Genomic DNA, 27305 nt, shown 5'->3' with positions numbered 1-27305 from the left:
CAATAGTGGGTCAACGATCATTAGAGCCACTTCCAAAGAGCACAGCCCTCACTAGGGGTTAAATGCCTCGGACTCTCCGACCTTTTCAGAACTCAAGAAGCCTCTGGGAGAGAAGCCTTTGCGAGCCTAAAGAAGTCCAGTTGTCTTTTTGAAGCTCCCAAGACTCTACTCAGCAACAGCATTGTCTAAAGTACTAGGCTGAATTCATAAAGCCATTATTTCGGCATTGCACCCAAACAATGGGTTAAAAAGGCAAAAGCCTTGTGTTAATCTCATGGTAGCTCTCTTTGTGGTCAGCATCGAGGGATTCTTTCCAAGTTACGTGCATTGTGATTGTAATAGTAATTGCATTGTAATTTATTCACTGTTTATGCAAAAAACAAAACAAAAGCAATAAATGTAGTTCTGAGAACCAAAGTTTACTAAAGGCTAAATGCAGTGTAAATGCAGGCATTGTGAATATACCCCGATCCGCAGCACTGGCCGTAACGCTACAATGTTGCCACAGTAACTATTTTACAACCATTAAATAAATTACGCAAACACCTTTTGTTATATTTCTTCCCTTGTGTCTTACTTTAGCAGCTATGAAATAGGTTAATATTATATGGTTTGTTGTCATTTGGAATATTTTTAAATGTTAATCATTTGCTCACTAGAGATCTCATATCTTGCTGGAGTTGGAGAATCAGAAAAAAAAAGTCTTGTATTTTTGTAACATTGATTACACTGTTGTACTCAGCTATATTTATATGGTGAGAAAGTCGTTTTTTTCCGTAATAACACCATTCACACCCTAAAATTATGATTCAGTTTCTGTTGATTTCAGATATTGCGTTAACATTCACTTTAGCATTCTAGCATATTCTTGAAATAAGCTGAATTTGAAACAAGTTGCAATATTTGTACACCAACATTTCTTTCTTCATCATCTATTTATTTACCCAAGTTCTTAGACTCACTGGCTGCAGTTGAATACAAACATTTCTTTTATCCCGATTGTTTCTGATTGATTCTGACTGCTTGAAAAGAACATGATGTTTGGCTTAATACAGTCTGGTGTTTACATCTGCCAACACATTTGGTCTGTCATGCATTCATCTTCCTCAATGGTTATCTTCTCTTTGACGTGTATTTGATCAGTTCCCTGAAGATAGATACATATCAGCACAGTAGTTGCTGTTATTCATATTCCTTAATTCTTGTTTTTACAATATATGTACGGTTTTAAAACATTCACATGGTTGTTTACCAGTTCATAAACATTTCCTACAAAACTGATGCTATAAGATGGCCAGTATTTCTGCTTTGCTGTGTTTGTTGTGCAACTATCAAATATTGCATACAGTCATTTATTATTTTATGTTGATTTCATTAAGATAATTGGTTTTAATCAAAAGTAAAATGTCAATAAAAGCTACAACTGAGACAGTACACATTATTACATCCACTAATCAAAGAATGAATATTTAAAACAAATATCAAGCCGTAGCTGAATTATTTAAAAACATTTGATTATAATTCCTGAAATGTGATTTGATGTATGCACGCTTAATCGTCTCCTCTCAGTGGACAAAAAGCAGGCTATGCTTTTCTTGCTTCAAGGAAAAAGCCCAACATTTTCTCCTACTTACTTCCTGTTTTTGCAACAACAAAAAGCTCGAAATTAACTCCATTTAACTTCAAGATGATGACAACATCAGCACCAGTTTTATACTGAAAATAATATAAAGCATAGCAACATAAAGCCCATACACATCTATTTCAGTTTAAATCTTTTTTGAATTACCTTGAACTACCTTAGTGATGAGGTTATGACAGTTATATTGCTCACATGATTTTTTTTTTTTTTTTACACACAATTTGTCTAACTTAAAGTTCAATCACCGGTTTCTTTTATCAGGTAGTGATAGTGAGCAACAAGGCAAATGTCTATTTATCTGAAAATGTCAAAGATAATTACTTTAAACAGCCACTGCCATGATATTGTATCTGCATTATGACAGATTAATTAGGAGATGAAACAGTTGAAACAGCTGTGCCATTTTCCTTAACGATCAAGACGTGTTTGTGGTCAAAGTTCAACCATTTAGATTTTATTACGCTCTCAGTACATCAGATCACATCACAATAAAGCCCTGCAAGGGTTGTCTGACTCAAGCGGGAGGAGAGAAAGCAAGCAGACATCTAAAACACTGGAAGCATGCATTGTTATCATTCTGACGTTTGAGACGTGTGTCATATATGAATAATTTTTCAGTTGCGGCCACGCTGGAGCGTTGGCTTGCGTTATGCTTGCAAAACTCTACTCTCTCACCACTTTTAAATCACCTCTCAAAACCCATCTATTCAGAATTGTATACACCTGATTCTGTTTTAGTCCATTTTGACCTTGTTCAGCTTTTATACTTTCATGCTTGTTTTTTTGTCTAAATTATATTTTGCTATGTTTTATTATATTGTATTGTTGCTATTCTTGTGCTTGTGCTTGGCGCCTATAAATAAAATGTATTATTATTATTTATTATTAAAACCTCATAAAGTGCAAAATCTCTGATGTTAATTTTGGGAGCTATTGCTTTATCTGTAGGTTTTCCTCAAAGGTAATAAAGGTCACAATCCTGCAGATGATCAAATCGACTGGCCCAATAACTTTGGATATTTAAGATTAAAGGCAGACAAGGTCAGAACAACAACACAGACATACTGTTGGCTTTTTTGCTTGCTCTACTGTAGCTTCATCTTTAAATAATAACAACATTCATCAGCAAGTTGAAACCTATACTTTTAACTTCAGCCTTTTTAGTTTATTCCAAGTACCGTAGAAGAAGCTGCCTCCATAAAAGCTGTTTTACTGAGCTCTGTGCCTACTCTTAGTACAGGCAAGAGCAGGGGGTCTAACCTATGCTCAGTGTGAGCTGTAATTTTTTTATGGGATGCAGTTCCCTTACCCTTTACATCTTATTACATTCTCTTCTCCCTGGCATAATGCAGAGGCAGTGTTAGGATCTATAATTGAAAGGTCTGAATGATATATTTTTGCAAGGATGCACCAACAGTGATAATCTGGGATGATACCGGCTCCAGAGCTTGTTACTGGTCCCGCCAACCTGCAGAGTGCTTCCTATTGTATCGTTTGTTGTCTCTCTGTGCTCTTCTTTTCCCTCTCTTTGCTTCACCCTCACCCCAACTGGCTGTGGCAGATGGTCACCCTCCCCGAGCCTGGTTCTGCTGTTCGGTTTGTTCCTGTTAAAAGACTTTTTTTCCCCTCCCCTGTCACCAAATGCTGCGCAGAGGGAATCATTTGGTTTCTGGTTTGCCCCGAGAGGACTGTTGTCAGCTGAATAGACGAATTGTATTAATAAATTGACCAATTACTTGTGCGACAATGTATCAGTGGTATTTCTTGTTTTTATTGTGGTTCTTTATAACCCAGTTTGTGCCAAGGGAACAAACAAATCTTTGTTGTAAAAAATAACAAGGCTGTTTCAAAGTTCTTCTGTCCTTCGTCACACAATCTTTGAACATTTAACGACCGCAAAACTGAAAGTGACACAAAAGAGAAATACTGGCCACTGGCATCAGTGAGTCGGTGTCATTTTATTTACCAAAAGGCAAGAGATGGCAGTCAGCATGATGTCTACTGAATCCTCCTATACACTGGTGAATTCTTATATTTTTACTTTTCTAAATTAGGAATACCTAAACGGTAAAAATATGACATTCTGTAGCGCTAAAATTTCTAATCCAAAATTTAAATGAACACTTGAGCATTTGAATAAAATTCAGACCTCATGTGCTTATTAAGTGAATAAATCAGAGCCAACAGGAATCAACCTGAGTAAAAGGAAAAAAAAGGTTTACTTAATGAATGAGCCGCATGCTTTGCTCATGGTATGGCTCTAAGCAGCATGTATTGACAAATGTATATTGCAATGCATCCGACTGGGGGACTATTGACATTTCAACAGCAAAGACACATCCTCGTGGCAGGGAAATTTCTTGGTGCAGTGAGAGATGACCTTGCTGAATACATATTCTGTGGAAACGCTGATAGAGCTTCAGTAGCCTGGGAAATTGAACTTGTCTTATAAAAGGAAAGCATACAGGATGACAAGCAAACACTGTATGCGTGTGATTGATTCAGTCATTAATCTGAGCTGTACTCGACGTGTTTGTGTGTATATGGGGCTGCAAAGGTGCAAATGCATGCTTGTATGTGTTCAAAGAGCCCGTCTGTGCACACATGGATAAGACTCCTTCTGTTTAACTGCTGTCCCTCAGCCCACCTCTGTCCTCGCACGTCTTCCATTCTATTGATTGGCGCACAGAACAAATACGCGAGTCCCCATTGCAGGTAAAAAGAACTCTTGTCTGTAGTGGTGGGTAAACTAAGAAAACACCATGACCTCTGACAACAAGAAATGTTTTTCTTGTTCTCAAGTCTGTGAAAACGTTGTTCTTTTTAGTACTGGTTTACTCCAGTAAACAAAAATAAAAATGTGTCAGTGATTTAGCTGATGCTACTATTATTTCTCCTCCTTCTTTGGTTGAGAATATTTTGAAAAGCTGAGAAGTACTTTAACAGTTGAATCAACTCTTGAATGGAAAAACATGCTCATGTTAGGTCTAAGTCACCCAGGACAAGAGATTGGTTAAACCACAGGTGTTCCCTGACCCATTGGCAAATGGTTGCTGGGGGTTGCTAGGTTAAATGGTATATGGTAATGTACCAAAAACTTCCTTATGATTGCTTTGGTCACTAGAGGTGGCCGCTTATAGTTTGCATGAAAGACGCCGACTTGTATGCAAACACTCACCCGTACTATCCGAGCTATAGTCAAACACAAACCTAAAACAGAACGTAAAAGGCAAGCACTTTGCTCGAGGTTCACTATAGCTCAGAGAATAAAAGGCGAGTGTTAGCAGACAAGTCAGTGCCGTTCATGCAAACAATGGCCAATCTTTGGGAGGGTACTAATTTCTCCTAGCAACTACCAGCAACCACATCTAACCGTCAGGGGAAAACACATTTTTTTCTCACTGACCAGTCTCTAGGCCTGTGTGACCATCTGAGAGACATGTGGTCACAATGGTAGGCTCGCCCTATAGCAAACCCTACTTTATGATCCTTTAATGGGATATAATTTACAGCATGAACATTACCTAGAATTCAACAAGAAATTAAACTAATAACTGAGATCATTAAAAAAAACTTCAAATGATTTTTTTTACTTCAGTGTAACCAGATTACATTTTCCCAACCAGAGGATTTTCCCCTACTGGCCATTTGTTAGTTTAAGGCTTGTTGTCATTGTTTTCACTTTTCAAACCTTGAAATTATGTCATTTTTTTATAGACTTAAGATTGTAGCCATGTTGAATGCAGATGGGACGTTCTCTACTGACTGATTCATATTTTAGTTTGTATAAAATCAACAAAGTTAAAGCACTTCGACATGATGAGAACTTTGAGCTGAACGGTATCCGCATGCTTCGCTTAGGAAAGGCAGTAGAGCACATCTCCATGAGCTATTATTAATAGTGCGCCAACTGTCTCAACTTGTGTCATCTCTTTTTTCCTTCTTTCTTTTTTGAATTTGATATTTATTCTTGGGCTGTGAACTAAGCTATATTATTTTACTTCACAGACATCTTGAATTTAATCACATGCCTTAAACACCGGCTTAATCATACAAGCCTAAAATAAATCCAGTCCTCTATTTTTGGTCACTCATTTTCCATCTTGTTGCTCCTTTTACATTTTATTTCAGTATAATTTGTTGTAGAAAACAGAAGCACAATGAGAGCACTTATTCCAAAAGCTAAAATAAAGCAGTCCTAGAGTTAATTTTGTATTAATTTAAGCCAAAAAAAAAGCCATCTGGCACATTTATTGAGTTCTCATAATTAACCAAAAGTGAATAATTTTACAAATGGAATGTTAAAGTGACTTTGCAGGCCAACAACTCTTAATTTATAACTGCAAACATTAATGTTTGTACTGCTGGACTTAAAGTGGCATTGCTAATGAATGTAAATTTAGAAATTTCTAAAACTGTATTTCAAACGTGTTGTTAAAACCTTAAAATCTTTAAAGGATAAGGCTGGCAGCACTGTGACATGCCTTTTTCTACCCCTCTGAAGTACTGCAATCATTGGCAAATAGTTCAAAAGGGTAAGCGAGCCAGATTTGGCAGCTTACACACTCATTTGGCACTCCCACTATTTCAGTCCACGCAATGGAATGCAACAGAAACATAGATCTAAGATGAACCTGAACACCGAGAAGACAGCTTATTAGAGTGTCCCAATTTGAATGTGTCAAATATTTCTTAAATTGTGACGGTTTTAGAAAACACTAAAAAAGATGAAACAACACGGTCAAAGTCTTTCTGTGCTGGGGATAAAAAGTACCCACTGATTTGGTTTTCACAATAAAGTCCAAGGTAACGGGTAACTGTCATTTGCAATGCATGTTGCAATGAGTTTTTGTCGCTGCTTTGTATGTGATAAGCTGAGAGACCACCACTGCTTGGTGGCAACCGGACAGGTTTGTGACCGAGAACAGGCCTGTGAAGGACTGGGCTCCGTCCAATCAGCCCCTAGGGAGGATCTCCGGCTCTTCAATTCTAATTCATGTACATATAAATAACTGTCACTGGCATTGCTAATTGGATTAAAAGGCTTGGTAGAGGAGAGATGGTGAGAGGAGGAGTGAAGACGTTAAGAGAGGCAGCATGGCATGATATGCAGCATAATTTTTTGTTGGAAAGGTGGCGATTTTTGCACTAAACCCCAATTATTGCTGAGTAAAAGCCACTATGTTTTAAAAGGAATAGCTGAAGCAAAGCAAGGAAGGAACAGAGGACAGTTCATCCTCATGTCATAATGTAGTATATTCTTTTAGCCTTACAGTATTAGTTGGAGCAGCTTTCATGCCCTGATAAGTCAGGACACCAAAATGATTATATAGCACAGTGTGTCGATATGATGGTGTAATACATAATACATAAACACTTTTTAAGAAAGCAAGTCGGGGACATTAAAATGTCAAAGAAAGCTAGATGTTGTCTGAAAAGCATCACCGTCCAGTTGCAGTCTAAGCCGCCTAAATCACTCAGAGACCTTAAACAACAATAAGTACCGCCGGATGGAGCTCTGCAGGTTTGCCTTAATACCCAACATTACTCACTTTTCTCATTCAGCGGAGCAGCTGTTAAATTATTTGCTTGTACATCAGATAGTTGTTGCTGGAGTTTTTGTTCACAGCAGACAGAATATTTTTGCTAAAACTCAAATGCTGCATTTTGAAATCTGTATATTAACTGGTGGCACAATTCGACTTGGATGGAACAACGAGAAATCGGTGCATTTAATTTTTGCGCCCGATGACTGATTGCGAGAGCTTGCAGCAACCAGCTGGTTTCCTAGAGGTTGGGAAGGCAACAATCCCAACCTCTGGATATCCATTTTAGATCACGAGGTGATTGGACAGGTCACCTGGTTAGAGACAAACTGTCTCCAAGTAATCGAGGCCTGACACGGACTGACTGCAATTACTCTGAGACAGATTGGTGAAGGGTTGCAAATAATTACTGTTTGACTTATAAATACAGACAGACTGTAGGCATATCGCAATCTGTGTGAGTCAGTCTGAGCCAATGGAAAGAAAGAAACAGGTTTGTATTTAATGAAATTAAAGAAATGTATAGAGGAAGAACGTGGTAGTAAACATAATAGGATGGAAATTCCTGTTTTTCACAGCTCAAGGCATTTGAAATCACAATCATAATAATAACTACAAGAGATCCAGTAAAGCTAATGCTTATTGCCTTTTTTGCAAGTTTCAAGAGTGTGAGCCGGATCATTAGAATTTAATGGGTTCTTCTTTTGCCCATATTCCACCTCATAAAATCCAGGCTGAGTTTTTGTACAGTCTTGCTGATGACGGAAATACAGACAAACAAACAGCACAAAAAATCTCCCATAATCATCATCATTATCATCTCGAAGACTTACCCCAGACCTTACCACGATATATGGGGTTAAGATGTCGTTACCAGAGGCTACAGAGGAAAAACAGATCACACAGGTTGCTCTAAAACAGCGTAACATGCACCTCTGAGCACGTTTTCCAAAAACAACTCCTTTCTGGATTTTTCAGTTTGGAAGAAACTATCAAATCTCTACTGACAAAGACACACACACAGACAAACACACGCTGTGGTTGTGGTTTGCTGTCAGCAGCCACACCTTTCACCTTCTGTACTCGTCTCTTTCTCTCCCAAAATAATTGTAACACTCCAGCTCGCATGTAAAATTAATAAGAATATGATTACACACATTTGATTTGAAAGGCAACATCATTATCTCCTGAATGAAAGCTTAATAGGTAATTACGACAATGCAACAATGAAATGTAATACCAAAGTAGTGAAAGCTATATCCTCTTATCATTTTTAAATCACTGCCACTAGCAGTCTGCGACATAAATGCACTGTCTGTGTGTACAAATGTAGAACAGCAAAACTGCAAAGTCCAATTTTTTCCCTCCCAAAAGCTTTAATTTTAAATGCTTTTTCTTTTATTTTGAAAAAAAATATTGTTGAAATAAGACCCTTCGGATCATTGAACTCTCTCTCTGTGCAGTGTGTACTAAGTTGCTCAAGCTAGCGCTACTTAGAATGCCGGTAAGCGACAGAAGACATCAGCATCAATGACAGCAGCATGAGTTCGCAAGGGTGAGGTAGACAAAAATCAAAATGTGAGCTTGAGAGATGCTGAGAGAAAGACTGCAGATTTGACACACAGTGCAAAAATACGAGATGAAAGAGGAAGCATGTATTTGAAATGAAACAAAAGCTCGAATATGGTGGGAGGTTGTGGTCAGGAGAAGGAAAGGAGATGTGGGGGAGGCTTACCTGGGTCCTGTGCAGCTCCTGTGTTTGTGGAGGAGGGTACAGTAGGTGGGAAGAGGAGAAGCAGTGGGGAGAAACAGAAAGGGAGATTAGCGTTTAAAACCTCATTCAAAGTTGATTTGCCAGTGCATAAAGGTGCATGCAAGTACAGTACAGGACAAATAAGGTAAGAATCCAAAGGGAAACAACAATCATGCTTTTTCAGCGTTTTAACAAGAAAATTAAAAATTAAAAACAGCATTTTTAAAAACATTATACAGTCACTGAACAAAGCTCTTAGCTATGCCATACAAATAGCACAGCTTTTACCTTTTACTGGTTAAAGGACTGAAATATGGATTGAATCAGATTAGAATAATACCGTATTTAGAAAGGAATTACATCATAGGCAACGGTGTGAGTTTGCCAAGCAACCGGCAGAACATCCAGGAAGCTCCAGCTCCCAGCCAAGAAACAGTCGAGCACATAATCCCATGCACAAACACATTTTTCTGTCTTTTCTACAAATTAACCAAACTATATCATTTTATAACATGCTAGGTTCTTATTTTTGTTCTATGGAGAGAAAAAGACATTCTCATAAAAGCTAGATCTACTACAGTGCATGTTTGAGACCCCTGTTTCTTTATATTTCAGGTCCAAGGAATCAGACTTTCTTGTATTTTTAATAGTCATTCAAACATTAAAAATGCACTCAACCAGTGCACTCCCCAAACATTTCTGCAAACAATGTGAAATAACACCAATGTTCTCAATTGAATGTATGGAAAATGACAAAGGTAGCACAGTTTGACAGGCAAAAAATTGTATTTTTGCAACAACAAGGTGATTCCTAAAGAGTTATTAGCTGAAAACCTGGCATAGGTGTGCACGGGAAAAAAGTTAGATTAGTAGATGTAAAAGAAGAATTAGCAAGGCTTAAAAACACACATCTTACAAACAGTACCTGAAAGTCATGTCTTTAAGAAATTTTAAAAAAAAATCCAACGAAGACCTGACACAGAACCTGAGAGATACATCTGGACCTTCAGTTAATCCAACTACTGCTCACTGAAACCTCAGTGCAAGGATGGTTTTCAAGAAGCGATTCTTAAGCAAAGGAAACAGGGAGAAAAGGTAGAGGTATGCCAAATTACACAAGAACTGGACTAAAATCAGTCGTATGGAGTAATGAATCTGAATTTGTTGGTTCAAATCATTGCCAATACAGAAATGAAGGACGAGGTCAGGAGAGAGGTACATCAGTGAGTGCCCACAGCCATCTGCAAAGTATGGCTGAGGTTTGGGGTTGCATTTCAGCCAGTGGTGCTGGGGAGTTTGTAAAAATGTATGCAACTATGCAACAAATATTGACTTTCGAGCTTGTTACAATTGCCTTGTATACTGTGTTTCACTGTATGTTTGCACCTTTCAATACATTTTTGCATGCATTTTTTCCCTTTTCAAAAAAGCAAAGAAGGGTGGCTTAAGACTTTTGCTGTATTGCGGTACGTTTATCTATGCATATATGCATGTATTTTGATGTATGTACTTTTTAACCACCAAAGACTGTGCCAAAAACATAATTTTATAATAAAAGCTATTGCTCTCATTCAGCCAAGAAACTAAATATGTCACTTATGGTGGGCCCGTTCAAAGATTAGAGAAAAACACCCACTTTTAAAATAAATAAATGTAAACCAGCATGATCAGCTATATCAGCCTCAGCGGGGACATCAGTAGAAAAAGAGCAGAGTTGGCCATCAGTATACAGTCTGGCATCCGTTTAGGCCCCCATCGTTGAGGAACATTTTTCAGCCAAGTAAGCATCAGGATTCCAGCTATGAGGCAGCTTTTGATTAGAAAACCTATTTCCTCTTCAACTTTTGCCAAATTTCAATCATGGTGATATTCTAATTACCATTATCCAGATCAAGAAAGCGAGGCAGAGATTGAGTGGGTGTGTGCAAGTGAGAGAGAAGGAGTGTTTAGAAGGAGAGCCTGTCTTCGCATGTAAGCGGGGAAAATAAGAGGAAAATGCTCAAAAACAAAATCAGCTGTCTTATATCCCGTTACACAGCTTTGCCGGTGGTAAAGATGTATGTTGGTGAGTCTTTTTGTGGACTGTAATTATCTGGACAGGTTTATTTATGAGCTTAACGTGATGATGAAAAAAATCAAAGGGAGTAAGATGTGTCATGCAATGGCGTAATAAATTTCATAAACTAGTAAAATTGGTAGTAAAAACTCCTCATTGGTAGCTTTTATCAAAGTGTTTAACCAACGCTATACATCAGCGGTCCCCAACCTTTTTCGCGCCACGGACCGGTTTATGCCCGACATTATTTTCACGGACAGCCTTTAAGGTGTCGCGGATAAATACAACAAAATAAAACTAGTAGATTTATTCATAAAACACGTGAAAAGACCCAGGAAAACCAAGTTAACGATAAAAACGATAACAAAATAATGCTGAAAACCAATAAAAACCCTGAAAACTATACATTTCACACCTGAGCCTCAACGCTCGCGGCCCGGTACCAAACGACTCACGGGACCGGTACCGGTCCGAGGCCCGGGGGTTGAGGACCGCTGCTATACATGGTCCAGCAAAAGAGCTGACTGTTAAGTTAAAGTCTCAGGTGTATCCTGTTTAAACATTCAGCACACTAGGATGGGAGTAACAGAGTTCTTCAGAGAGCCACATATCCAAGCCAGACCACCCTTGAGTTCAGGTTCATGCAGTGCGACGGGGTGGGGGTTAGTTCTGGGGAGATTACCCAGCAATAGGGGAGACATGGAGCAGCTCTCCCCATGTTAAGCAAATGGAGAGCGGGTAAAGAATAACTGCATGGCGCTTTGCCCCTTGTGGGCCTTGCGGGAGCCTTCGCCGTCCCACCTCAACCCACAACCTCCGGAGGTGAGGTTAAATGACAAGCGCTGCACAGATGCATTAAACATGAGTCATTTGGACAGAGAGCTGGATGCTGGACCACTCCAGAGATGATAGGGATATTAACCAGGGTTTCACCAGGGCCTGAGCTGCATTTAATGAAGGCCTCCACTATCTCCCAATGTCTCTCTCTACATTTGACTCAGAGCCAGGGAGTTAAGTAGTTCAAGATAAACACTGCCACTACTCTTTCTGGCTCCAGTTGTCTGATTTTCTGCCTCTTCCCCTTTCTCTGTACTCACTGTGCAGCCTGACAACTTATTATGGTCTGCTTGCAGAGAGTGGTGGTCAAGAGCAACTTGTGAATTCTTAGCAGCTGTCACACAGAAGTGATTTTGTTTTTATAGTTCTGCTCATCAAAATAAAATTCAAAAACGATTGAACATTTTTCAATTTTTAACATATTTTTCTTCGTACTATTTTCAGTCAAATGTAGGGTTTTCATTGTGATTACTTTCTACATTTTACAGGCCTACAGACCCCCAATGTTTTTAGGAAAACACAGCTACCATCACTAGTTGGTTAAGCTAATTATTTACATTCTCATAATCAGTGTTGGTCAAGTTACTTGAAAAAAGTAATCAGTAACAAATTATTGATTACTACCAGAAAAAAGTAATCCTGTTACTTTTACTGATTACTTATTTTCAAAAGTAATTAGTTACTTTTTAAAACATGATTTATCCCCTAAATAGGTAATAAGGCAATAGCTCTTTCAGCCCAATTCATAATCTATCTTTTCTGCATAATCTATCATATAAAATGTAATCAAATGAAAAGTCTCTTTTTAAAACTCGTTTTATTAGTTTTAATCTTTTAACTTCAAGCAAACATTAAATTATATGCAACATTCTCTGACTGGAAGAAATTTGTTTAACATTTAAACCTATTTTCTGCACATTCCAGCACATGAAATAAAATAGTTTTTTGTGTTTACACTCACTCTTTCAAATAGATGCACGTAAAACACAGCAGAAAATAAATGAAATCAAAGACTAGCGGTTTTCAAAGACAAATAATACAACCAGTTAACATTGTTTGTAGCATGCTAAGATACCACTAGCTGCAGTTGCAGCACCAATCTTCAACCAAGTCCACAGGTCATCCAGTGGTCAGTATCTTCATTTCCCACCACCAGCCTATCAGTTACCATCACATCTTACTGGTCAAATAGTAGCTGGCTTTAGCAAGGATATATATCCGACTCTGACTTCTCAGTGGGTGTGCCACGTTAAAAGGTCTAGCTCTAGAGTGTCCTTTTTTACTTCTTCCTACTTACATGTTACTACTCACTCAAAAGGCTCCAGAAAAGACCTCTCCAACAGTAGTTTGGCAAAGTTGTGAGCTACAGGGGTGATCTTTAAATTCAGCCATTTTCTTGACCAATGTTGGGGATTTGCTGTTCTTTTGTTTCAGTTTTTGTCAAGAATGTGTCTTTCTGACTCTTAGTTTTACCAGGACCCTTTAAGTGCTACACCCCTCATGCTGTAGACCAATTTATGGGACGTAACAAGGAGCGTTCTAATAGGATGGTCAGGGGGGAAAAAATCTGACAATGTCAGGAAAAAGGGTGAAGTATCACCAGGACTTTTAGGAATTAAATCTGTGATATCTTTAATAATCTCACAAAAATGTCACAATATATTCCACACTAAAAATTTTGGTTCTGATCATCTGATCAACTGCCCAAAAAACTGATATCGCAATTTCATAATCAAAAGAAAAAAAATACAATTGTTGCCATTAAAATACAATTTTAATGCAGAATACATATTGTGGGTGCCTCTAAAAATACCATATAACATATATACACTGTACGCTGCAGTTGTAAAGCAGGTAAATATAAAATCCTAGGTGTTATAAGAGTAGTCTAATAAAAAATCCTAAAAACCAAAACTGTAACAGGCAGGCTTTCATCTGCATTCACCAAGTGAGGGAGGCCTGGACACTACTGTTCACTGGAAACAAAATAACAACAGTTTCCTTCGACGCAGCACAACCGCAAGCTTCCAACCCCGTCATCTTCAAACGTGGCTCTTGGTTAATGGCCTGGAACACACATTCAATGTCTATCAAAGAGGGACGTTGCTGGGATGGATGCACATGCTGACAGCCTCCCTCGCTCGCTCCTCAATCACACAAACATACTAATGCTCTATCCCCTTCACACTCCTACCACCACCTAAACACACACACACACACACACATACAGGCAGAAACCCTCCCTCCAGTCAGTATAGCAAGCAATAATGTGTTGATTAAATCTGCGATCAGCTGCCTAAGGGGCATGAAATTGGACATGATGAGTGTGCCACATTAAAAACTAATTATCAATACCACCAATCCTATTGTCTTTCTTTTAAACCAGTCACAGCACTAAATCAAGTGTGGAGAATGGAACACTATGTGCTCTATCACAATGAGTTTAGGGGTTGCAACCACACCTGGACTCGAGTGCCTTCAAAGCTTTTTGATCAAATATTAAAGTGTAATTTACTGCCTATAGCACTTCCTTATTGTATTTCAAACTCAGTGAGACTTGGCAAAGTATGCTACCAGAAGGAATTCTGCTGATGAAGTAAAATTGAAGAACATTACCTAATTTTGTCCTTCAGAAGTGTTGTAGGGCTGTAATTCATGGTTTTACATTTGTTTTAAATCTCCATGACCACTTTCCTTCCATTTGAGGTCTTCATGACCTGCTCCCCACTCAATACTGATAGTCATGGTTTCTTTAACTGTTTCTATGATAGCGCTGTAATCATTCTACATAATTTTAAATTGTTTTGGTCTGGGGGTGTGATTCTCACTCAGGGTGAGAGAGGTTCTAGGGCTCAGTGAGTGCCCAAATATGTTACGGTCCCCAAAGCCTTTTTTAAAAGAAAACCATGACGTATGAAATACAACTAAACTTTTGCATCAAAGGGAGATAGGAGCTCGAAGAAAAGACAAGACCTTGATCCGAATCCATGCGATTGGCTGTCAAATTTATGGTTCAAAAACAACATTTCCTCCACAGCCAATCCACAAGAAGCAAAAAAATACTAATAAACAATCAAAGGAAATTAAGAATATTGTCGTTCGCCAAGGAGTGTTTAACAAACCCAAACCACAATCCCAAATGTGTCAAAATGTGACCAGAGTTTAAACTGAGCACTGTGATTTCTTTCAGTTTTGGAAGCTTGAAAGATATTATACTATCTCATAGATAGAAGGACCATATCGCACTTCTATGACTTAATCTGAAGGCCAGTTACAAACAGAAACTAAAGACTTAATTTAGAGTACTTGTTCACGTAGTGGCATACACATCAGTTCAGATATACAGTATAGGTTTGTACCTTTTGTACAGTCTCAGCGGCAACTCCATCAGAGATTGTACAATTGCGGCAAGCCCGGAAGCTGGGCTTTTGTCTGTGTTCAATTTAGACTCCAAGGACAGATTAATTAACTGAATACCACATTCAAAGATAGCGTCCTTTTCACCAAAAGTTTCTCACAGGGTAAATTCATTTGTTTTACAACGTGTGATGTTGACTCTCAATTCATCCGGTTCAAATAATCACTTGAAACACAAAAATCCAGCACTGCAGATCCGCTCACACAATCGTAAGCTAGCAACAAGACAAGACATATGATGCCAACACTTGACTCTGAGCAGAATGGTGCCAAGATAAACAGATACAATGATGGAAGTGGACTGACAGCGACAGATAACTGTCAAATGCACTACACCTACAGGACACCGTGCATTGCCGAGGTCTCTGAAAAGCCATTTATCAACCTGAACATCTTGGTTTGCAATTTCATACCCTGTTCACCCCATTTGGAACACAACCTCTAAAATAACCCACAGGCTGTCTGTCTCACATACAAGTAAGGAAAGTAAGAGTCGATGGCAGTCAAAGATTATAAACTCAAGCTAACATGATTTAATTGACATTGACTCATACAGCAGTCATCGTTTTAGGGCCCTTCTTTTTGAAATGCTTTCAAGATGGCACCTGCAATCTTTGCAAAGAGACTTGTGATGCAACTGCAAAGTGTCTATATTTCACTGCTGACATTGTGCTGTGGGACAAAATCTGCACTTGTCTCTTCTCACCAAAAGGATTTCTACTCAGTTATGCATTGAACTGGAAAGCAGCTGTCATTTGCTGTAACCTAAGAGGTATAAACATAGCTTTTTTTTCTCCCCTTCCCTTCTCTCCTTCCACCCTTTTTTTTTCTCTCTTTGGATGTTGCTCATCCATCCACTCACCCTTTACCTCCGGCTGTCTCTGGGACCTGGTGATTAGAGCACTGGGTGCTGGTCTGCTGATAAGGCTGAGAAACCTCCCTCCCTCCACTACCAATGGCTGTGTCCTCAGGGTGCAGGGGGAAAAAAAGGAAGCCTAGGGTAATGTCCCCAACTCCCCCCAATCCTTATGCTTTCTCGCCATTCACCAAGTCATGGGTGGTGGATGAATGCGCAGCCTTGTGCATCGTATGACTTTGAATAGATAGGCCTGCATTTTCATGAACGATAAGAGCAGCCAGAAAAATGAGGAAAAGTAATACAGCTTAGTGTTTAAGAGTGTAACATTATGCATCAAGGGCCCTTTTTATGAGAGAAATTTTACATTGTGAAGTGTGTTTACAGTACCATCTGGTAAATTGTGTACACTTAGCACTGGGAATGTAGGACAAAAGCAGCGCTCAAATGTGGATAAGCTTCATTTCATGAGAGCTGCTATTGTCTCAATATCCACCCAGCTGCCATAAAATGGATAATAATATAGCGCAGGTGATTCACACTGAGAGTATGATGTAATTGCAAGTTTCTGAAAACTATAGCTTTCTAATGTTACATTAACCCTTGCCTTTTCATGCCAGGTACCTACACCTGAATTTCAGAAACCGTTCTTTTGTTAACAAAGAATTTGATACAGTTGCCAATGCGTTTGGGACTGAATGCCAAAAGGCTGAAGTTATTCTATGAAGGGTTGGATCTGCTCAGAGAACTTGTTTTAGATCACATCATCAACTTCTGTGTCAAGCAGTCCCAACTCTGTGCCGAGGATTATCACTGGTGATTAGAGCTGTCTCTCAAAGTATGACTTGGAGTTCAAAAAGAAGGTTTTAGTAAAAGAGCTGCAGCTTAGAAACCTGAAAGCAGTGCATCAGGTCAGAGTACAGTGGTCCCTCGCTATAATGCCGTTCACCTTTTGCGGTCTCGCTGTTTCGCAGATTTGTTTTGTGCAATTTTGCATGTTTTTTTTTCTTTTTTTACAGCGCATTGTGTTCTGCTTTCTGATTGGCTGTAGACCATTGTCAATCAATCTCATGCCATGTCTCCTGTACAGTACAGAATGCGCTCAGCTTGTCAAATTTATCTAAATTTTCTATCGCTAGCAGTGTGACTCTGAAGTGCTGCACTGTATGTTTTCTCCAACAAACACAAAAATGTAGATGAAACATTTTGCACCATCAAAGGCAACCGCGGGTGCCTATGGTTTCATTCTATAATACTGGACTTATTTTTCTATGAAGGTTTGAACTTTGAGAGTGTTGAAACAAATGGTAAATGGCCTGTATTTGTATAGCGCTTTACTTAGTCCCTATGGACTCCAAAGCGCTATACACTACATTCAGTCATACACCCATTCACACACTGGTGATGGCAAGCTACACTGTAGCCACAGCTGCCCTGGGGCGCAATGACAGAGGACACTGGTGCCACCGGGCCCTCTGATCACCACAAGTAGGCAACCAGTAGGCGACCAAGACTGTCGGTGCAGGTGCTCGAAGCGGCAACCTTCCAATTACAAGACGAACTGCCAATTCTTGAGCCACGATCGTGATCAAAAGAGAAAAGTGTGAAAATGTTCATGCCTGTCGGAGAAAAGTGTATAAAGTGTGCAGTGAGGGGTTTTACAGCCTTAAAACATTTATAATAACTGCAAAAAATAAAGTTAGCTACTTCGCTTATTTCACCTATTGCAGGTTATTTTTAGAACGTAACTACCGCAATAAACCAGGGACCACTGTAATCCTACAATGGGGTGCAGTGGAGGGTCCAAAGGCATCTGAGGGAGAACTGTCAATGAAAAATAATCTAAACTCTGGTGCGTGCTCTTGACTTAGTTCCCAACAGCTTCATCATCATCTTCTCTCAAATGCAAATTGAATGGTAACTATTTTAACATACTGGGACAGAATAAGTGTCACAGATGCACAAATGCAAGTAGTCAGAATGGCAGATGGCTCCCCCTTCCCTAAGCCTGATTCTGCCAGAAGCTTCTTCCTGCTAAAAGGGAGTTTTTTCTTCCCACAGTTACCAAATGCTTGCTCAAAGGGGGATGTCTTCCAGGGTTTTCTCTCTATTATTGTAGAGTCTCTACCTTACTGGGGTTGCAGTGGGGCTGGATAGGTCACTAGTCTATCATAGATCAAAGCTGACCCTGACATTTGATACGCCCTTCTGTGTAGTGCCTTCCAAAGAACTACAAACAGAAAATGTATTTTGACAATTTACCAAAAAATGTGAAGCAATCTTACAAAGCAAAACCAACAGCCAACAAAAATTTGTAAAGGTAGTCGAACTCTAATTGGATTCCAAAGTCCAACATCTATAAGGACCGGTTAAAAATGCTTAAACAAATTTAAGCAGAAGAATGATTCAAAACTGAAGAAGTAATTTTCCAGTTACCACCAAAATATTACCATAACCAAGTAATATCTCCTGATGGATTGATGCGGAGAGAAAAATCTAATCCTCAAGGTGTTCTAAAGAAAAAGACTTGCCCTTGCTTATCTCTGGGGTCAGTGGAGGTCCACGGCCATTAATTTTAAATGAGTGGAATGGATTTGTGGTAATCGAAACCCAGTGGCTCCAGACAGCGCTGGGACTTTGTGGTGTGAAGACCACCAAACGGCAGAGTGATAACTTAACCGCTGAGCTGTATGAAGTGGAGGAAGTCAAGAAACTGATTTGGGTTTTCTGCTCCCCATGCACTATGAAAGTCTTAGGAGATACTGTAATGCATTAGAAATCTATTTGGAGGCATTCGAGCGTAACAGCGCCGAAGATGTCAGGTAAACTCTGGCTTTTGGTCAAAATGTTCTCCTTCTAATTTAAGGCTCTTTTTCTTAGACGGTTAAAAAAAAATGTGACCTTTAAAAGTATATTAATCAACCAAGTTAGAATCAAAGTTGTCAGATGTTTTGGGATGGAAGACGCTGACTTCTCATACCTGAGGGTTGGAATAAAACCTATCCCTGATGTTAAACCTGCTCAAACTTGTGTGTTTAGACAGGGTGTGACAAAGTAGCCCCAAACATAACATTGGGGTTTTTTTGTTACCAGAATACTGTGGAGCTCATAAATGCTACTGTCAGCTTCCACCGTGTGAAAAAATGTCTTTGTTCGCTCTATTATTTTGTAGACTTACAATGTAAGAAAACACGCAGCTTGTTCCCAGCCTGCAAACTGTGAATGTAACAAAACACACTGAAAATAAGTGTTGCATATTTTGCATATGCCACCATAAGGCCGCCTGTTATTACAGACATTTCTGATGCATTGTTTTGATATCCATCCAAAAGAAAGAAAAAAACAATGTTTTTTATGGCTCGCGTCAGTGAAAAGAGGAAATCCAGATTACAGTTTGGAGATGGATGCTGGATGCCACTACAGCTTTTGATATTAAATGGTAAAGAGCGTAGGCATTGAGCAGTTTGATACTTAATGATGTGCTGCTCGTTTATTTGTTCTATAAGAGCACATAAATGCAAACTTTCCACTAGTTTTACCACTATGTGCATAACTGGAGGCAAATAAAAGAAAGAGCTGTTTAATATATTGTTTCTACACATTTCATTTAAGTTTATGGTACATTTTAAATCAAGACATTCTCCAGAAGGATATCTGGATCTGGATTAAGGCTGAACCCCGATGAAGTCGATACGTATCGGTCTGTTTTTCTTGCGGAAATCCTTTCAAGAATAAATTTGTTGTATGATTTTATCCTAAACAGAGTGCCTCAGCAGACCTCTTTTTTAAAATATTGAACTTGTGTTCACCCTACTTATCAACACCAGCTGGATAAGCCTTTAGAGCCTTGTAGCACTTCCTTTTTTTCCTTTTCTGGATCGGGATTACTTTGTGGTATTTTCTTCGAGAACACCAAAGCACCGTCTCCTAATTCTTATTACAATTTGATTTATATATGTGACATCATACATTAAAGACTGCAAAAGTCCATTCATTATTCATTATCTTTCACTGCATCCTATTTCAGATCCAGGATGAGGCAGCTTGTCCTGGCCTGAAGCCTGCCCCACCAGTCACTGCATGAAAGGTGGAATCCCATGTGTCTAGTCTGATTTGTGGTTTCTATTCATTTTTATGTCGCTGAATGACAAGTCCTTTTGTAATGGGCATATAATATATGTGTTTTTGTAAGCGGGAGGTAGTAACGCAGTATTTTTCCAGATTAACAGGCACCACTTTGAGGTATGCAGCTCAAAGGCTATTACAGCAGTGCTCGTTCCCTCCTACCTTGCCTTTTACTTAATTGAATCGGCCAGTCCCCATATCAGATATTCCTTAACGGAATACTGAAACCTATCCACCCTTTTCCTAATACCATTAGGGGAAGTGGGAGAGCAAGATGGATGCTTTAATCCTGCTGGTTCAGAGCACACAAAAGGAGAGCATGCCCTGCAGTCAGACATTAGCCACAACATTCACTGCTGAGCCACAATATTCTTCCGAGCAGAAGACTTGCCCTGTCACCGTCTGACCGAAAGCTACAATAACAACAGCTCATTTCCTGCAGACGACGTACCATGTAAATAACAGAAACTGTAGCTCATTCCGCTGCTTGTTAAATGGGAAAAGAAATAAATTACTGCAACACTTTACACTTTGCAGCACCTTATTTCCATGATGTCTGCTACAGTAGTTTACGAGCCCATGGGGGTCCAGAAGCAGTACATTTACACCATCTGTTCATGAACCTGGCACATACACAGGAATGCATGTCCAATTTGACACAATGTTGATGCAGATGAATGAGGCCCAGGCAGGCCCCTTGCTGCTGAGGTATTCTTATTTCCAAACCTATTTTCTGCTGTGTCAAACTGCAGCTAAGCTAAGGTGAGGTCCATTATTTCTGGCCAGCTCAGGCACAAAGTAATCCTCTTATTTGGGAGGTCAGCGCCAATCATTATACAGAGGGGTGCCATTACAGTGTACACTCCAGTGAGCTGATTTTCCCCTTACATAAATATATGACTCAAGGGACTGCTCTTATTCCCCTCTCTAATTTATCCCTGCTGCTTCTACTTTTCTATCATCCTCCCTTTTTCTCTCTCTCAACTTTCCTCTCTTATCTATGACCTTCTGAAGCTTCCTCTTTTTTTTGGTTTTTACCTTTTCATTTTCCCACACTTTCAGCTAACATCCATCTTTTTCCACCCTCATTTTTTTTCAGGATGCCCAGAGTGGCGTATAATTGAATCTGCAGAGAATGCATGAGCAGGAACAATTAGCTCAGTCACTCAGAATGTGGATATAGCTGTACAGTAGGATAAACAGAATAATAAAAAAGGATAGAAAGCCGGAAGATAAGCCTGAACTCTATGGGAACAAAGGGAAACACATAGCTTGCAAAGTACACGCAATTTTGCTCCCACCATCGGCTGACAAAGATGGGATAATTTCATTTTGCATCGCTTGCGTGGTTTTTACAGGCATACTGTCCTGCTTACCAAGCACATGACCGCTATGTCGTGAAACTCTTCAAATTACTGATCTCATGTTTGTTCGTTGGTCTGAAGCGGAAGTAAAATTGTAGGAGAGAAAGCGCCATTTAAGAGGTGTTCAGGGGGAAACACCTTGTTGGTGGCTCTGACACTATAATGCTCAATTTTAACATTTTAATGGATGCAATTCATAATGTGGTTGATTTTCAAAGCGCTGACCCTCTATTTGGCTAGTTTTTACTATATTCAGCAAGACTGACCTGACTATCTTCACTTTGTCGACTTCTGTTCTGCCACTATGCAAACCTCAAGTCTGCCTGACTGCAGAAAGTTACTTTGTTCCTGAATCTGGAAGGACGAATAGATGTGTATGAAGAGGTTTAAAGAAAACGTTCATTAGCTTCAGAAAGGCGATGGTCATACCTACGATGACAGCTGATCATATACAATCTCTTTCCTTGGTATCAAATATTCAAAAAAAATTATAAATGTTAATAATAAATGTAATAATGTAATAATAAAAGTTTTTTATATCTCATAAAGTACCATGCAAAAGTCTTGAACAACCTTTAATTTGGCAAGGGAAATGAGAAATGGTGCAGCAATTTATTGAAACCTGTAAATATATGAAAATGCAATATAAAATACTTAACATAACACAAAAAACAGAGTTGTAATTTCTTAAAGTAGATCTCAGAAATACTTCTCCAGGCTTCTTGAAGGAGATTCAAAGCTCTTCTTTGAATGTTGGCTGCCTTTTCATTACAGTAGGCAATGACACGGACAAGCGGGCCGTTGTTATTACCGTGTTTTTCGGGAAATAACAAGCACTTAAAATCCATCCTTGGATTTTCTCAAAAATCGACAGTGCCCCTTATAATCTGATGCGCCTTATGTATGAATTCTGGTTGTGTTTACTGACCTTGAACCGATTTTATGTGGTACACGGCGCTCAAAGATCTGTCAAAAGATGTTTTAGTATGACTTTGGTAAGCTACGAAGCCGCACAGCTTGATGGATTATTGGAGCATTACAGCTACCGTAGTCAAGAGCCTCGCGGAGTGATACGTACTGTGCTTCAACATAATATTACCGTATTGTGCGTGTATGCCCTCTTTTTAAGTTTTGTGGATATTATACATGGTTCTGCTGAGGATATGTCGGCCAGTTTCCACTGGAAATGCCATTTGGTTGAACTGTCAGCAAGGACTTTGCATTTGCATGGTTAAATTTTTATATAGCTTTAATGCACATAAAAAACAGCTGCTTGTTCAAGTGAAAATACATTGATGGGGTTTTTTTTTTGCACTAATAAAGTTGTGGAGTTGTAAAGTATATTGTCTCATGTCAATTATACCGTCAGTTATATCGTTTTTGCAAATTTTCAAATGTATATCGTGATAAATATTTTTGGCCCTGCCCTACGTTTGATTCCACACTGCATCAGTAATGTTGAGGTGCTAGCTCTCAGGAGGTCAATCATGACTGACTGTCATGCTGAAAAATGAAGTTGCTGCCAATCACATAACATCCTAATATTACCTAATTTATAAATTCACCAATTTTTTTACAAGTTCCCCAACACCACTGGATGAAATCCGGCCCAAACGTTGCTGATCATTCCCTAACACCTGTTGCCTCAGAGTTTCGGTGTAATTTGGCACATCTCAGCTTGTTTTCCCTGTTTTCCTTCCCCAACAATGGCTTTATTGCAGACACACTTATACTGAAAACATTTCTGATGAGGCTTCAGTGAAGAGTAGATGGGTCAACTTCAGGCCCAGGTCCTTTGTCACATCTTTATAGCCTTTTGGGAATCACATTGTTGGTTTAAAAGTCCTATTTTATGTGTGTCAAACCGTATTGTCTTTGGCATTTTTCATAGATTAACTTTTTTTTTATAACAGGCTGCTGGTTTGCTTTGTTGTCTGTTACATGTAGATACAATATTGCTTGATCCCTTGAGTTAGGTGACTTTTTCATGTATGAATGGCTCATGGGGAAGTTTGTGCCAATATTCAAAGAAAAAAGTTTTTTAAGACCATCAGAAAGCCTGGAGAACTATTGCTCAAGCTCATTTTAAAACATTAAAGCAAGTCTGGCTCATTGGAAGCAAAATATAAAGAAATAAAACCCGACTCAAGACTTTTACACAACACTGTACTTCAACTATGTATCTTCTGAAAGTTCCCATCCTAAAAGACTAAAGGTATGGGCCGTATTTTGGGCTGAGGGAGCTCCTTGCTGGACAGATCCATAAACACTAGCTGATTTATTTTTATAGCCTATGTGGTTTAACAGCATGATAACATTTTTTATTTGCAGAAACACCGTCTACATTGCTCAAATCACCATCGCAGATGGGATGGCAGTCTGGGTCAAAACCACAAACTAACAACAACCCCTCGGTCCTCCTCAGACGGTAAAATAAGTGCAACAAACCATATCGCCGCTGAATTTATATTATGTAAAATGGTCCAAACAAAAATAGACAATTTTCGTCTGGGGAAAGAAAAGTAGGAGGTGGAAAATTTTTCCTCGGTTTAAAAATACATATTTCTACTTTGTGTGGGGCTGACACTAGCAAAGATGGGCCATAAATAGTTCATAAACACCAATTACCTCAAGAAGTGGGCATAAAGAAAAGAGCAGCCATTTCAGCCAATTATGAGGTTTCTCTCTCAAAGGGTGAAGAAAGATGACTCTTCTCTTTCAAGCCTCCCACTAAAAGGAGAAACCTCTGTCATGTTTTGGAGCCTCAATAATGTTTCCCTCCACCTTCATGTCAAGGATGAAAGGCCCCAAATGTCCTTTGAGTGAAAGCCCCAGAGGACTTAACATGCATCAATAACATTTCCATCCTTGAAGATGTTTGAGGGGGACTACACATAATCTTCTCACAGACTTTGAGGCTCTGCTCACTTCCTGAGACTTTTATTTACCCCAATCTCAAAGGTCCTTCCTCGCTATGCCAGAGATGGAGATAGAGAGAAAGAGAAAGAAGACCAAAAGGAAACAGAGGGAGGGAAAGGCAGAGACAGACAGCACATTGTGCTGAGTGTCGCCTGCTTAAAATAGGACAGCTGCCTCTTGAAGGAGCCATCATTCTTCATAGGGGTAGCCTGTCTTCATTTCCACCCTCGGCAAAGCGCACGGGGCTTAACACACTTACGTCTGAGGATTTGCTGCACTTGAAGGTGGCAGCAATTCCCCAGACCGCAGGAGGAGGCAGCACTGCAAAGCCACACGCACAAAGAAAAAAAGCCAACCGCTTTAGAAGTTGAGCTGAAGCAATATCCTGACCTTCCTGTCCGCAATCATTACCACAAATGATATTTTGATGTGTTTGTGAAGTCAACTACAGATTTTCAATTCATAATTAAAGTGTATTTTAAGAATGATTTTGTTATTTGGCTTTTATTGGACAGTTTTCAAGTAAAGAGGGGAAAAAAAGCTAAACAAGTATGAGTCTGCAGTGGATTCCCTATAGAGAACAACAATGGTATGCATTCAAGAGGGACAAAACCAGCACAGGGAAAGCTCTGGGAAATGAGGGCTGTTTTTACAGTCTAAATAAATTATGAAGCAATTTGGAGTCTATTTTTGTTCTACTTGTACTGTAGGAAATGAAAACCATCGAAGCGAAAAGTTCCTCACTTGAATGCTGAAATCAATGAAGTAATGCCAAGTTCCCCGAGAAGTTTTAAACATAAATTCTGCACCCTAATTTGTCCAGTGATGTATCAGTGCAGCGCTTGCTTGCATTTCCCTCATTTCCATTGTTCTGCATCTTTTATGTGCAGTAACTCAGTTTAATCAATATGGCAAAGAGCACAACAAATCAAAGCCAAATTCAGTAAGTAAGTGATGACATTTTTTTAATCACATACAGATTAAGTAGCAATAAATTATTCATTCGGTGGGTCGACCCCTGTCCAAACTGTCCCCGAGACATCGCATTTGGAGATGAGGTAGTTGGCTCCGATCCAAAACAGAATTTTTAATTGTCAGCTTTTGCTGTAAGTAGCCATGTTCGAATGAAGGTTACAGGCATGACATTCAGCTACAAAGCAGCGATTATGAAGAAAAGGTTAGCTGATATTGCAGCGGCCGGTCGCTCAAAATGACACAGTGAGTCACCGGCAGCTTGGCGGTTAACAGCGGCAGTGGGGACAGCAGGAGAAATATTATTTGTGTGAGTTAATTAAAGAGCATGATCAATGGACACCTCACACGCTCTCTACAATGTCAGGAGCACTAAAGGCAGGCACGAATCCCTGCCTGCCCTTTTACTTGCTTCAACTGAGAGTGTCAGAAGGTGATTCAGAGAAGACATTCAAGTAAGTAAAGCACTTTCCTTTAAAATTTGGGGACAGTGGTCACTTCTGATATCCTTTCACAGTGGACTGATACAATGACCTAAAAAGAACAGTGAAATAGTAGGTTCTTCACAATCCAGCGTTCCCTTTGAAGAGGGATGATATCTACATCCGCACTCCGAGTAAGGCTAATGAGCTCATTTTGCCCTGTGGCACCTCTTGGCACTAAGTGCAAAAAGTATATAGCTTTGAACCACTACTTAAATAAGCCAAAACATTTTCCGCTTTCACTCTCAGCCGGGGTTCACGTCCCTTGGCGTAGAACGAGAACACGTACGAAAAGGGCATTTTTTTACATTTTACTTTGGCAACACGACTGACAAGTCGATCATTTTCCAAACTGGCGATAAAATGAAAATCGGGCCAGATAATAATAGGAATGTCAGAAAAAATAAATAAATAGACGTGGTCCTAACCAGCCCGTGAACACCATATTGCGAGGCAAATTACTGTTGAGATGACTGCACTGCCAGATGTGCCTCTCACACTGCAGGATCACAGAAAAAAAGGAAGCATATGCTCCGCTCTGAAGATAACTTAACTGGTGCAGACCTCCAGTAAGCCGATTGAGACAATTCCCCAAGCATATATGGCCTACTTCATGCAATATGGTGAGGGTGTGCTTGGACAACAATGATGAGCCAACATGACTCATATGACGGTCTGTGATAAATTAAACAAGAATGCATGGTGCAATATATTGTAGCAGATCAAGGGAGCAGGCAGGGAGTATGACACATACCCTGTGATGCTTCAAAGATCCAATTTGTCTTGGGCTGTTAGGAGTTGCAATAGTATTAGATGTTTAACCAGGTGGCATAAGCACGGGCAATTTGGCAGTTTTTGCAGCTTTGTTTAAAGCTGTTCAGGTGATAAATTCCAGCTCTACAGTTTCAGCAACAGCTAAAAAGGAAGAGCCAACAGTCACTTGAACAGAGTGTGTTGTCTGTAAAGGATGAGCACCAGTAAACGGCCACCTCATACATTTAATGTTGAGACTGAACACAAAGAAAGTATGGATTAACAGCGTATTCATCTCTGATTGTTTGTGCCTTATTCTGCACATATGTGAGATCAATCCACTTCAGCTTTGCAGCACCGATATCAGATGGAAAAGGGAAATTTTGCGAGCCCGGGTTGGCTTTCCTCATGTAGAAATAATCATCCAGCAGTCCAACACGGATATGCATTTATCACGGTAATACTTGATCTCAAGGGAACAGCAGCAGGTCTGAGAGTTCGTTCGTACTGCTTCCTGTGATAAGCAAGACGCACACACAGGCAAAACAGAAGATGGCAAAGAGATGACAGTCAGATCTTTGTG

At 39.5% G+C, this 27305-nt stretch overlaps 1 protein-coding gene across 5 annotated transcripts in view; it reads right to left on the bottom strand.

The window, feature by feature from the left end:
• cadm1a (cell adhesion molecule 1a) overlaps nucleotides 1-27305 on the bottom strand; it is a 470606-nt gene that overhangs the window by 156448 nt on the left and 286853 nt on the right. The window contains exon 2 of one of the 5 annotated variants that reach the window (XM_026182490.1): nucleotides 8924-8941. The exons of 1 other annotated variant lie outside the window; for it this stretch is intronic. In XM_026182490.1, the coding sequence (XP_026038275.1) occupies nucleotides 8924-8941 (18 nt within the window). Of the gene's footprint in view, nucleotides 1-8923; nucleotides 9405-27305 lie in introns of those variants that run through there. 3 more of the 5 variants (XM_026182487.1, XM_026182488.1, XM_026182489.1) reach the window with 3 other exon arrangements.

This window comes from Astatotilapia calliptera, chromosome 10, assembly GCF_900246225.1.
Source record: "Astatotilapia calliptera chromosome 10, fAstCal1.2, whole genome shotgun sequence".
Classification (NCBI taxonomy): domain Eukaryota; kingdom Metazoa; phylum Chordata; class Actinopteri; order Cichliformes; family Cichlidae; genus Astatotilapia; species Astatotilapia calliptera.
Note: the sequence above shows the minus strand (reverse complement) of the source record. Positions and strands in the feature narration are given on the sequence as shown.